The sequence below is a fragment of the Aspergillus japonicus genome, assembly GCF_003184785.1.
Source record: "Aspergillus japonicus CBS 114.51 unplaced genomic scaffold BO86scaffold_9, whole genome shotgun sequence".
NCBI lineage: Eukaryota > Fungi > Ascomycota > Eurotiomycetes > Eurotiales > Aspergillaceae > Aspergillus > Aspergillus japonicus.
This window is the reverse complement of record NW_020291646.1, coordinates 803,573-816,753: the sequence shown is the minus strand read 5'-3', so window position 1 is coordinate 816,753 and position 13,181 is coordinate 803,573. Positions and strand designations below refer to the sequence as shown.

The 13,181-nt window shown below is 54.3% G+C and overlaps 4 protein-coding genes across 4 annotated transcripts; 2 read left to right on the top strand and 2 right to left on the bottom strand.

Moving 5' to 3' along the window:
- Positions 1–2,202: 2,202 nt before the first annotated feature.
- On the top strand, positions 2,203–4,962 carry BO86DRAFT_442907 (class I alpha-mannosidase 1A; the record flags this gene model as incomplete). The annotated part of the gene is made up of 3 exons (XM_025676332.1): positions 2,203–3,191; positions 3,252–4,829; positions 4,887–4,962. 3 exons carry the CDS (start codon positions 2,203–2,205, stop codon positions 4,921–4,923), a joined length of 2,604 nt encoding a protein of 867 aa, XP_025530415.1. The 3' UTR covers positions 4,924–4,962.
- Positions 4,963–5,537: 575 nt separating this feature from the next.
- BO86DRAFT_333704 (uncharacterized protein) lies at positions 5,538–8,493 on the top strand. The gene is made up of 7 exons (XM_025668824.1): positions 5,538–5,816; positions 5,947–6,039; positions 6,104–6,222; positions 6,291–6,525; positions 6,597–6,697; positions 6,749–6,908; positions 6,959–8,493. The coding sequence occupies exons 1-7, from the start codon at positions 5,771–5,773 to the stop codon at positions 8,362–8,364; spliced, it is 2,160 nt and encodes a 719-aa protein (XP_025530414.1). The 5' UTR covers positions 5,538–5,770; the 3' UTR covers positions 8,365–8,493.
- A 369-nt stretch (positions 8,494–8,862) lies between these two features.
- Positions 8,863–10,203, bottom strand: scw4 (putative cell wall glucanase (Scw4); the record flags this gene model as incomplete). The annotated part of the gene is made up of 3 exons (XM_025668823.1): positions 8,863–9,257; positions 9,372–9,546; positions 9,652–10,203. Coding segments are annotated over 3 exons (822 nt in total), but the record flags the coding sequence as incomplete, so codon positions are not given.
- A 644-nt stretch (positions 10,204–10,847) lies between these two features.
- Positions 10,848–13,063, bottom strand: lcbA (serine C-palmitoyltransferase subunit lcbA). Its single transcript, XM_025671513.1, has 4 exons — positions 12,588–13,063; positions 11,989–12,499; positions 11,426–11,917; positions 10,848–11,368 (listed from the first exon to the last, which is right to left on the bottom strand). Exons 1-4 carry the CDS (start codon positions 12,914–12,916, stop codon positions 11,186–11,188), a joined length of 1,515 nt encoding a protein of 504 aa, XP_025530412.1. The 5' UTR covers positions 12,917–13,063; the 3' UTR covers positions 10,848–11,185.
- Positions 13,064–13,181: the final 118 nt, after the last annotated feature.

Sequence of the window (13,181 nt, the reverse complement as noted above, 5' to 3'; positions counted from 1 at the left end):
ACGGGTCTGTCCACTGGTTTCTTGCAGAGGTCACAGGAGTTCCACTAAGCATTCGACTATGTAGTTACTACACGGTATACTGAGTTAGACATTAAGTTGACCCCTTTGTTATAGTGATCGCGTAGCTGTTATCCATGCCGCCCTTCATTAATGTTAGTTCCCCTATGCACCTCCTTAGATAGGAACGGCATTGTTAATTGGCAGTATCTGCAGCAGCTCGAGACGGGGTGAACAAGACCAAGACCAAGACCAAGAAGGCCAAGGATATTAGAGGGAGGAAGACATCGAATAACTATTTCATTAGGTGTGGGACTTTCGCTTCGGAATTTGGAGCAGGGGAGGGACGGAGGGGGAAATTGTATGTTTGTGTTATTTTTAGTAATCTTCGGGACGGGCCCCTCTTCCTAAAACCTTCCTGGTGGCTGTTCCTTTCACTACCCCCCTGGATCATGCACCCTGCGGTCAGATGATTGCTGGCAGATGGTTTGGCCACGGAGAAGCGGTCCGTTGGGCATTATCATATTGAGAACTAAGGGACTGTGGACGGAGTGGGTGAAGGGTAAAGGACAATAACGTTACTCCTGAACAGAAAAAACAGTGCGGTAGGATAACCATGGAAGACGGCAGGGGAAAGCCGTGATCGTTACGGAGTACTATGCACATGTATTGCCGGTAGTACGGAGTAGATATTTGATCAATTCCTCTGGACGCCATTGGGAAGTCTGGATCCATCGATGGCGCATTCTATTAGGTCCATCCGACTAGCTGATCCTCCTTCTTGCGAATCCGGGGTTCTTCTCGCCCTGCTCTCTGTGTCTGTGTTTGTGTCTGTCCCTCTCTCTTTCTGGCTCCCTTCTCTCCAGCCTCAGCTGGTTCTAACTTAACTTTCGTTCCATGCTGTCGAAGCCCAAACTAATATTTAGGTTGAGACAATTCCCAGTTCGACTGCATCAAGTCGGAGTATTTCCTGATCCTTGCCCTAAGAGCCGGACTGATCCGGGTTGGCATTACGAGAAGAGGGAAGTGCCTTGAAGACTTCATCCGGGATCAATCAGAGACTGCAGAATTACTATGTGCTCCGTAGTCTACGGTAGTTGGACTAGTCTAGGTCAGGAATATTTAATTAAATATTCAATAATGTTTAGATTATTCCCACGGGTTGGGAGTCTTGCGACACCCAAGTGGGTGCTTTCTCCACGGCGGTTCCACCGTGGGCTGGAGAATGCATTGAGCCAGTGCGTGACGCCAGCGAATTAACCGCCTTCCCAGTGGTCTGGCCCAGCGGTCCTTTTTTTCAGGCTGGCTCCGACCTCCGCTTTGGGATTTCACGCTTATCGCTGGGCTGTCTGTGTTTCCTTCCCGTTCCTCTCTTCTCCTACTCCTGATCGGGTTTGTTGTCCATTCTCTTTGCCTCTGTTTATGAGTACTCATAGACGACCACTTGTGATTGATTAAAACTTACTCAGAAACTACCGAACTAAACTAAACTAACTAACGGACTGCTGTTTGTAGTGGTCACTGGTCTTGGTGGTTTCCTTCAAAGTGTCTCATCTTCTCTTCCTTTCTTTTCCACCTTTCAAACTCAATACTACTACTAGTTACTACTACTAATCATGTTGGAATAGAGGCTTCACTGTCTTCCATTCTTCCACTGTTTCCCCTCAGTTCTTCCGTCAGTCGTTTCCACAAATAGATGGTTTGATGGTTTGATCATTTGATTCATTCACCAACCTCCACTCATTCCTTCTTTCCCCGGGAGTCTCTTCATGTTGACTCTTGTCTGTCGTTTGCGATTACCGCCCTACACATCATATCATATTCTTCAATCCTGTTTGTGATCCTTGGGACTAGTAATCCTTGACTAGTATTCCCATTCACCATCTTCTGCTTCACTCTTTTCTCACGCGGATTTCTACTTCCTGCAGGTCCAAGACATTTTCCCTTTCTCCCCCGGGAACCGCGTGATCTTTCTGCTCGTATTTCCCCCTCTTTCTTCTTTCTTTAGCCTCTCTGACCATCTCATTCGGGGGTTCCTACTCTTTTCAATCTTTCTCTTTTCTATTCCTTCGTTTCCGCTCACTTTTACCTTTCGTTCCTCACTTTGAGGATTCTCTCCCCCTCCCCCTCGCCCCTCCCTCGTTCCGGGGCGTGTTTGTGCTGCCTCGCACCTCCATCCCTCCCCATCGATCACCTTCCTCGATGATGTTCCGAGCCCGGCGATACCGGGTCCTCCTGGTATTCGCGGCCATCTTTGTTCTGGCTCTTATCCATTTCGCCAGTTCACGAGAACAATCCTCTGCTAGTTGGCGTGCATCGCCGCCCGCCGATCGTCGACCGGGGGCCTCAGTCCCGAACCCACCCGCCGTTCCTGAGCAAGCCGCCCCTCAATCCCCGGCCTCTCCTCCGTCCGCCCATGACTACAGCCCTGAGCAATTCTCTACCGAAGAATCCAAGAACACTTCACCTGACGTGGCCGCAGAGGGCCCTCCCTCAACCTCAACCGAATCCCCCCAGCCATCCGAGGAGCCTGCCACCGAGAAGGATGGGGACAATCGGAAAGCCACTGGACTTGGAGCTCCAGTCAAGGGTCAAGGCAAATTGGGAGTCGAAACACCTGCCGCAACATGGACACGCCCACACTGGCAGAAGCTGCCCGAACTCTTCCCGATTCGGAGCGAGGACATGATCCAGTTGCCATCGGGTCAGCCTAAGCCGATTCCGAAGCTGCAGGCGGATTTCAAAGACGAAACCTCGGCCGATAAAATGACGCGTCTCGAGCGCTTGTCGGAAATCAAGGAGGTCTTTGAGCGCGCTTGGACTGGGTACAAGACCTCCGCCATGGGACACGATGAGATTAAGCCTCTGCGGGGTGGATTCCGAGATCCGTTCAATGGCTGGGGTGCTACGCTGGTGGATTCGTTGGATACACTCTGGTTGATGGATTTGAAAGAGGAGTTCTCTATAGCAGTCGACTATGTCAAGACGATTGACTTCACTACCACCTCCAAGAGGAACGAAATTCCCCTCTTTGAAACTGTCATTCGCTACCTGGGTGGATTGATTAGTGCTTACGATGTCTCGGGTCACAAATACGATGTCCTGTTGACGAAAGCTGTGGAACTGGCCGAGATTCTGATGGGAGCCTTTGACACCCCCAACCGCATGCCTTCGCTTATGTACAAGTGGACCCCGTAAGTCAATCTCGTCCGTCCTCGGGTAATTGCATAGCCCCTAACAAGTTCGCGTTGCAGATCTCACTTGACCAGACCCCACCACGCCGATAAGAAGGCCATTCTAGCCGAACTCGGCTCGCTCTCAGTGGAATTCACGCGTCTGGCGCAGTTGACCAAAGACAACAAATACTATGATGCTGTTGCGCGCATAACCAACGAGTTGGAGAAGCTTCAAGATCAGACCCAGTATCCCGGATTGTGGCCCGTGAAGTTGGACGCCTCGGGGTGCCGCAAGAACACCAATGCCAACGCCAATGGCAATATCAATGGCAATACCAAGGAACTCACCAAAGCTCGCCTCGAGCAGGAGTATGCGCGCGACCGACTCCCTGTGACTACCACGAGTGCTCATTCCTCCAAGCCGCATCCAACCAAGCCGGCCCCGACCGACGCGAAGAGCTACCAGGACTACTTCAAACCTCGCGATGTGCGGTCTCTTCACGAAGATGCTCAGCTCGCGGAGTACCCTGGAGCTGTGGCGCAAGGTCCCGGTGGCGCAGCTCTGAGCGCTCCCGAAGCGCAGTGCACCGCGGGATTGGACACTGCTACCATTGACAAAGAGAAGTACAGCCTTGGAGCTCTTGCCGACTCTACATATGAGTATTTGCCCAAGGAGTATATGCTTTTGGGCGGTCTGAATGATCAATACCGCTCCATGTATGAGAAGGCTATGAACACAATCCGACAACATCTGGTCTTCCAGCCTATGATCAAGGGCGGCTGGGACGTCCGCTTTCTGAGCACAGCGATCATCCCCAAGAATAAGCCAGGCCCCACGGTCATGGAATACAAAGGGGATCATTTGTCGTGCTTTCTTGGTGGAATGGTTGGCGTCGGAGCCAAGCTCTTCGGCCTGGAAGGAGATATGGACTTTGCTAAGCAATTGACTGATGGCTGTGTTTGGGCGTATCAATCTACCAAGAGTGGCATCATGCCCGAAGAATTCTCCCTCGTTCCGTGCAAAAAAGGCCAGCCTTGTGAATGGGACGAGTCGACCTATCACACTGCCTTGGATCCTGACATGCTGGAGCGTTTTGCCAAGGCGCAGGAGCGGAAAGAGCAGAAGGAGAAGGAGGAGGCAGCGGCTGCAATGCAGGCCGAGGCTGAGGTAGCTGACTTGAAGAAGAAGAAGACTCTGCTCGGGAAGCGCGAGCGCGGTAACTGGCATGTCATTGGTTTGGAAGACGAGGCCACACCGAAGAAGCCGGAACCCGAGCAGCCCCCTGAAGAGGAAGAAGAGAAGGTGCTCTCGCACGAGGAGTACGTGGCGACACGCATCAGTAATGAGCGTCTTCCTCCCGGGGTGACGAAGCTCATCAATCGCAAGTATTTGCTGCGACCTGAGGCTATCGAGTCGGTATTCATCATGTACCGTCTGACCGGCGACGAGTCGTGGCGGAAGAAGGGCTGGGAGATGTTCCAGGCCGTCTCGAAGTACACCCGAACCGAGTTCGCCAACTCAGCAATCGACGATGTCACCGTCACAACTCCCGAGATGTTGGACGAAATGCAGTCATTTTGGCTCGCGGAGACGCTGAAGTATTTCTACCTTCTTTTCAGTGATCCGACCGTCGTCAGTCTTGACGACTATGTACTGTAAGTCTTTCCCCTTGTTGTGAACCCACCAAGTGCCCTGGCTAACGGAAACTGCAGGAATACCGAGGCGCATCCTTTGAGACGCCCGAACTAATAATGGCTTTGTATGCATGTGCATTTTGCGTTTGTCTTGCTTGATTCTTCTTTCTCCTCCGTTCTTGCTCTTTGATTCCCTCGATTGCTGCTTTTGCTTGTAAAAGTACAGATACCACGGTCCAGTCCACGAGTTGTTGATTGATGCATTCGCCCTCCCCATTTCTATTTTATCCCCCTTCTTTTCTTGTGGGATGGGCTCCGTTATTTCTTAGCTGGCTTTGGAAATAAGAGGTTCATATATGGTGAAGGGTGCTGATGCTGTCGCTATACTGCTGCTGCTGCTGCTGCTGCTGCTTTTGTTGTTGTTGTTGTTGTGGATGATGATGTGTTGTATAGTCGTACTATTGTACGGGATTAAGTAGATAATGGAGTGGTAGACATGTGTCTTGCTTAAGTGAGGAAAGAGGAATTGATGTAGACCCTTTGCTGTTTCTAATGGTTGTAATGAGGTCATCAGCGATAAGTTAATGAGTAGATGATCCATGATGGATCGTACAGTACCAACGATGGGGCCATGAGACGAGACGCGGGGGCAAGCGAAGCGAAGGGAGAAAAAGGACGGGAATGACGTCCCGCCCGCCCGCCTTCTCAATTGATTATTGACAGCATTCCCTCTCCGCTCCAACTCCATCTCTTCTCCAACACCTCCTCTCCTCGTCTCTACACCCACTCTCCTCTCCGCTCCTCTCCCTTCTTCTTCTCTCCTTCTATCCACTCCTCTTCCGCTCACTCGTGCTCCCTTCCCTGGCTGGAGCAGCGCCTTATCCGACTCCCTCGCTGCGGGCGCAAGACGGGATGAGTGCAGGGACACGCCACGCCCGACGAGGACGACTGAGCTGTGGGAAATGGAGTTTGAGGTCACCCTGGAGAACGAGCAGCAATTCTGGGACGGTGAGCTCTACCGTTCTGTTTCTTTTTTTGCCCGATCGTGCACAGAATATACTGCGAACCCCCAACCCCTCTACTCGCTACTTCAATTAATTAATTCGGAACTAATTTTGTTGCGCGGCGTTGTCCACAGAAATCCAAGAGATCGTTTCCGCCCCTTGCTCCTCGGAAGACCATATCGACAATGCGCTTCGATCGTATCTGAGCCTGGCTACGAAGTATAAAGGTTTCTCTCCGGCCATCGTTCCGAATGAACGGATGCAGTCCAGCTGACGCAGGACAACCGACAGATGAATACCTTCAGGGCGAGTTGGATGTTACCCGGTGCTTGTACAAGCTCCTGGCATCCAATATCTTCGCATCGCATGCGGACTATGTTCGACGGCAGATGATCTATTGTTTGTTGCAGGTACGCCGAGGAATTCCTCTACTGTCTGGGAGGGAGTGACGACGTCTGACATGGGCATAATTTTCCAGGAGGACGACCCGGCTACACTTCATCTCATTGCCTCGCTCTTGCTTTTCGACGGTCGCCAGCATGAAGAGGCCTTTCGGATGATGAACGAGGAGGGTTCGTTTCCGCGGTTGCTGGAACTGCTGCAGGTCCGCAACCGCTCGGCGGATGAGAGCATGCCGGCGGGCCTGCATCGGCTTCTCATGGACTTGATGTACGAGATGTCGCGGATACAGCGGGTGAAAATTGAGGATCTGGGTGGGTTTGCGCGGATGTTTTTATTTTTTTTTTTGTTCAGCAGGATTGTTGACCCTGTCGGTGCATGGCAGTTCTTGTGGACGATGATTTTGTTCGGGGTCTCTTCGACATCATCGAGGATCTCTCGTACGATGTCAACGACCCTTATCATTATCCAGTCATTCGCGTTCTGGTGAGTGTCGCGTCCAAGGTGGAAAGCAAATCGCTCATGATTTTTTGGCAGCTGGTTCTGAACGAGCAATTCATGATCTCGGCGCACGACCCCGTTGACGAACAATCACCCATGAATTTCCTGACCAACAAAGTCATCAAGGTCTTGTCCGTGTATGGAAATATGTACAAGACCTTTGGCGAGAACATAATCCTCCTAATCAATCGAGAAGGTACGTGGTGTTTGCTGTGGGGTGCGAACCAATGCTCTAACAGACTGCAGGCGAAACATCCCTCCAGCTCCTGACACTTAAGCTTCTATACCTTATCTTCACCACTCCGAGCACCTACGAATACTTTTACACGAACGACCTGCATGTCCTGGTAGACATTTTGATCCGAAACTTGCTGGACCTGCCGGAAGAGTCGTCCGCCCTTCGACACACCTACCTCCGTGTTCTTTATCCGTTGCTTGCTCATACGCAGCTGAGACTGCCGCCTTACTACAAACGCGACGACATCAAGCGGATGCTCAGTATCTTGGTCAATGGCCAACTCTTTCATAGCGAGGCCGACCAAGAGAGAATCATGCATTTTAACGATGCAGATGAAACAACTACGAGACTGGTTCTCCGATGCGCAGCCGTTGACTGGATCCGTGAGGAAGAGTCGGCGGAGGTTCGGAAGGTTGCCGTGCCACCCCTCAAAACCTCCGATGGCAATGACGACGAGTCGCCTGAGGGCGAGTTTGGTGCACCGCTGGAGTTGACCCAGACACTCTCCCCGACGAGCACCGTGGATAGTTCGTCGGAGAATCTGTCTCCAACCCGTGCCGATGATGAGGCTGGCACGGGTTCCGCTAAGCTGAATGCGCATCGCAAGCTCAGCCAGGCGCAGAGATTGGGGATGCACCTCGAGCCGGCCTCGTCATCGTCGCTTAGTGTGCAGGAGGTGGCATCGCAGCACGAGAAACCGGGCGTGATCACACCGAGCCGGAACAATACTCACTTGGACCGTCCTTTCAGTCCGTCGGCGAACAGGGTCAAGACCAAGCCGCTTCCGCCGAATCCTCGGCGCTGGAGAGGCCGTCCTAGGGCCGAAGACGATGAGCACGTAGACAGAATCCCGGAGGACCGGGAAATTCAGACTACGAGTCCGCTACCCCCGCCTGTCGCCGGCGGAGCGGGCGATCGGCGGAATTCCACCAGCACGTCAAGCTTAGCAGTGCCAATTCCTCGAGCCCCGCGTCGGTCCGCCTCCAACCCGCCGCCGGCGGTTCCTCCGCCGCGACGGTCGACCCATCCCGCTGTCCCCGGCATGGCCACTCTCTCGGTTTCCAGCCACTGCACACCACTCACCAGTCCCTCGCGAGTCGTTGCCCAGCTTCATAACAGTGTGAGCGCTCCGGGGAGTGGGAGCAGCTTGGTCAGTATGGTTTCCAATTCCAAACAGGGACATAAACCCGAACCTCCTCGAGCCCGTCGCTCGGGGCGGGGAAGGCTCACTCCGGGGGATTCCTCGCATCGACCGGAGTCACCTGCCGAGCATGACGGCTCGAGTCAGTTGAGCGGGGGCTATGCGTGCGATGAGCAGGAGCAAGCTGTCGAGCCGCCCACATTTTTAGGGATCAAGTCAGGTGGTCCGGTCAGTGTCGAGGAGGCGGTGCAGAACATGTCTGTGGGGGAGTGACGATCTTTTTTTTTTTTTGTTTTGTTTTTGCGAATCATCTTGCATTGGCATATCGGCGCGTTCTGAGGTTAATTTGTCTATGAGCCATTACATAGTGAGCTTTCAGCATGTTGCACTTCGCTTTGACCTTTGGGGTTTGACCTGCTCAAGTTGGTGTTGGTGATAGGATCAGCACCGACCATTTACTAGACTAGGGAGTAATAGTAACGCTCAAGCGCTGTCCTCTGCGGAACAGCAGTCTGGCCCAGAAGCAACTTAGAACATACATAGTAGGATTACTGCCCCATCTGTTTGGAAGCCGAGTTCCACTGCGTCGTCAGCGGGATCCATTTGTTTGATGAGGTTGTATGGTACGGAGTACTGTATACGGAGTACTCCACCGGGCAGTGGATGTATGTACGGTATTGGTATCTGCAGCGTAGTATGTGTATTGTACTGTATTATATTGTACTGTACTGTACCATCTCCCATTACACCTTGCACAGTGCAGGCACTTCTCTCCCCTTGAAGCACAACAGACACGGTGAGTTCCTGCAGACAGACTACTTACCACTCCCAGGACCCAGATAGAAACTTGAGATAGAAATTATGGTACAGCCAAGTTCTCATGCCTCATGCAGCCCCAAAACAGCCCGACAGAATCATAATCATACACACGCGGAGGGAACACGCAACCCTAAACACCCGGCCAGCAGCACCAGAAACAGTATCATGAAACCCAGCATGATATCATCTCCCCTTCCTTTCCCCGATTCCCCCATCCCCTCAGAATAAAGTATCAAGACCAACAGGGGGAAGTTAATGCCCCAGAATGCCCCAGAATTTCTCCGCCCCAAAGGTATACCCATTATCCACCTTCCAGAGATCATCGAACGAGGAGAAGAGCACCAGCTCTACCTCATCCTGCCCCGCATTGCCTTGCCCAGGGTTTGGGGAAGCATCCGCATCCGCATCTGCATCTGCATCACCATCACCATCAGAACCAGGGGTAGAGCCAGAAGAAGCACCAGGAGAATCCCCCGCAAACGCCTCCCTCAAACTCCGCACGGCCGCGCGCTGGTTCTCCAACGAGGGCACCGCCTTCCCATTCGGCTGGCCGGCATGCGGCCAACCGCTTTCCGTGATGACCACCTTTTTGTTGCGGTTGCCCTTGCTTCTTCTCCCTTCCGCATCGTCCCCAGTCTCCCCCGTATCCCCTTCCCCGCCCCCACCACCATCATCAGCATCAGCATCATCACCATCCTCATCCTCAAGCATCCCCCGCAACAACCCCACCTGCTCCCGCACAAACGCCCCGGCCCCCTCCGCCGTGACGGCGTCATCAAAGAACGCATGACAATTCGCCGCGCAATAATCACTAACCGCACACAGCCCCGGATTCGCCAGGAGCGCCGCCACGGTATCCACGGCGACGACGGGGCCGGCGTACCCGGCGCCGCGGAGCGTCGCGCGCGCCGCCTGCACGGCGCCCACGATCTCGGAGGCCGTGTTCCGGCCGCTGTTGAGGAGTTCGTTGCCGATCGCCACCGTGTGGATCGTGCGCCAGTCGTCGGCGGCGGCTGCGATGATGAGGGCCAGGTCGTCGGCGAAGTGGGTCAGGTCGGCGAGGCCGGCGAAGACGCGCAGGCCCAGCCCGCGGGCGGCGGCGAGGACGAGCCGCGTCTGGTCGCAGTCGGTGCCGTAGATGCGCACGAAGGCGTACCCCGCCAGCTGGGTGAGGTCGTGCGTGATCTGCGCGGCGGGTTTGCAGGTGCCTTCGGCTGTGTAGGGGGAGTAGGCGATGCCGTAGTTTTTGTCGGGGGGAGTGGATGAGGAGGAGGCGGGTGAGGGGGACTGGGGTGATGGGGGTGGGTTGGGAGCAGGAGCAGGAGCAGAATCCGAATCCGAATCCGAATCGGGGAGGGCCGAGTTGAGGCCGTGGATGACGGTGTTGCTGAGTTGGTTGGCGCTTTGGTCGAGCCAGGTGAGGGCGGAGGTGGCATCGGGGCCCAGATTGAGGGGGTTGGGGAGCCAGTTGTTGCGGTTGCTGCGTCGGGTGGGATGCGCGGGGACGGTGTTGCTGTTGAGCCCCAGCAGCAACAGTAGCAGCAGCGGCAGCAGCAGTGATGGGGCTGCGAGGTGGAAACGGCACGTCCACTGCATCCTGCTTCTGCACCTCGTTGTCAACTGGGGTCGGTGCAGTGAGGTGGCGGCCAGATGATAAAAAGGCAAAGAAGATGACTTCCAGTACATCAAGGCTGCCGGCCTTCTGAAACAGGGACCTCCCTCTCCAAGAATGAGCATTGCTCCCTATGGAATGTACAGGATCACTCCTAGAACTCCTACCTGAGCCCTTCACACTCACTGATCCCAGGAATGTCACAATGCTTCCACCCCCTGACAATCAACGCTCCCCCCCTGCCCGGTCCTGGATTGTCAAGCCAAAATGACTTACCCCTGGTTCTCCCTATACTTACATCATCTACCATGCCCGAATACCCCCGAGAAAAGAAAAAAAAGTGGTATTAAATAATATGGTCTCGTCTCTAAGAATATCCACGGTACCAATGTAGCCAAAGAAGTAGGACAAACCAAGACGATCACCACGCCGTAAATCTGATGCGAGTCGACCGTCCATTAAGACATGTGCAGGATTCACCTGGGCATCTAGGTGCAATATGCTGTACAGGCACTGTGCTTTGACAGCGATTTTATCAACAGGAACGAGAAAATGAGGCTGGGCGGAATATGATGCTGAAAGGACAGAGGGCGTATCATGGAGGCATTAAACGTCATGGCCAGGTCCCTACGACAGCCGAGCAACAGACAGAATCAACAGCAATTACTTCCGCTTGCTCAGCACTTTCGTGATCGCGTGGCGGATGATCGTGCCCGCCTTCTCGATCTCTTTTCGCGTCAAGCCGATCGTCACACATACCTTAAGGGCAGGCGCCACAACCTGCTTCGGCTCGAAGTTGTCCTGGAGAGTCTTGAGGCGGCTGATAAGGACGCCGTTGGCAAGACACTGGTAGCACCCAAAGTCAGCATCGTGGTCGGACATAAAGACATAGACAACACCTACCTCGTCCACGACATCCTGCAGCAAGAATTGTTGATCGTCCTCGGAAAGCTTCTTCGCGTGGACCACCTCGGGCTTGAGAACCAGAATCATCATGGGATTCTCAGGGGCACTGGTGCAGTACACCCAATCACTGCGAGGGTCCAGCTGCGCCCACATGGCCCTGGTGTGTTCCCGCAGCTGCGTCACCGTCTCGGGGCTATTTTGCAGCATGCTAATCGTGGCACTCGCGGTCGTCGACAACAGAGCGGGCAACGCGGCCGAGAACGTGTAGGCCGCCGCGGAGATCCGCTGGTGGTGCACAATCTCCTCCGATCCCGCGCAGAAGCCTCCACCAGCAATCAAGGGGCCGGCCAGCGAACCCACAATCATGTCGACTTCTGCCGCGTCAACGTTCTGATGCTCCGTCACACCACGACCGGTGCGTCCCAGAACACCAAACGACCAGGTCTCGTCGAGGATGAGGCGGAATTTGTACTTCAGTTTCAGCTCAATCTGCAGAAGAAAGTGTCATGTCAGTAAGCAAGAACCCCGGACAACCACGGCTCAGCCGAGAAAACACATACAACTTTAGGCAGGTCAACCATATCACCATACGACTCGAACAGACCCTCGGTGATGATGAAGCGTCGGGTGAGCGGCTTCCGCGCCTGCTCCTTGGTCACCTTGGCCAGGACCCGTTCCAAATCCTCCATGTCATTGTGCTCGTACCACCGGACAATACTGCGCGAAATCTGGATACCCTTGCGGATCGCAAAGCTGACCCCCTTGTCGGCCACGATGATGTCCCCCCGCTTCGAGAACGCCGGGATCACACTGGAGATGGTCGAGAAGGCCTGGGCGTAGATGATACAGGAAGCGGTGCCGAGGAACGAGGCGACGTCGGCCTCGGTCTTCATGTGCACGTCCTGGGTACCGTAGAAGCCTCGCGGGCCACAGGGTCCGACGCCGTAGTTGCGGAGGGTCTGGATCGCCTTCTCCTTGAGAGACTCGTTCGTGTTGAAGTTGTAGAAATTGTAAGAGCCCAGGTTCATGACCGTCCGGCCGTTGGCGAGCTTGGATTTCGGGCCGACGGGGCTGGAGAGGGCCCGCGCGCGGTTCGCGTCAGCAATAAGGCCAGTGAACCAACCCATTGAGGTCGGAAAGTCAAGGAAAGAGATCTTACCCGACGATGACAGTACGCTTGTCCACTTCCATGGCCTCCAGGGGAGTCGGCTTTCCGACCAGCGGCTCCGGAGTCCATTCGTCGACCAAATCATCGATCTCATCTTCCGAGAGTTGGACCACACCGGGCTTGGTAGAATACTTCGGCGCAAGGAGGTAGCGAACGGCGAACAGAAACAAGAAAAGCTCCACGGCCGAGCGGATCGGGTCGTTCTGGTAGCTGGACTTCACATAGCGGAGAAAGATCGCAGAGCCGGGGACCCGGTGGAACAAGGCAGCGAGCTCATGGAGATACTCCGTGAGAAGCCGCTGTGTCTCCTGGATATCCATGGTCTCGAGATTGGCGAGGCGCTCGTGGCGCTGAACGAAGACGCTGTCGGTGGGGGAAATCCCGGAACTGAAAGAAATGCGACAACAGCAATCTAAAGTCGAACGGATGGCATTGGAATCAGTAGTGTGAGATCTGTAAAGAAGGAGGAGCTTTTGTCAGAAAGTCGAATCGACGCGGCACTTCCCAACTTCCGGGCAACGCAGGCCGCTTGCACGTGACTTCGTTTGCTCCTTGCAGGCAGCCACCTGTACTGAGCAGTCATGT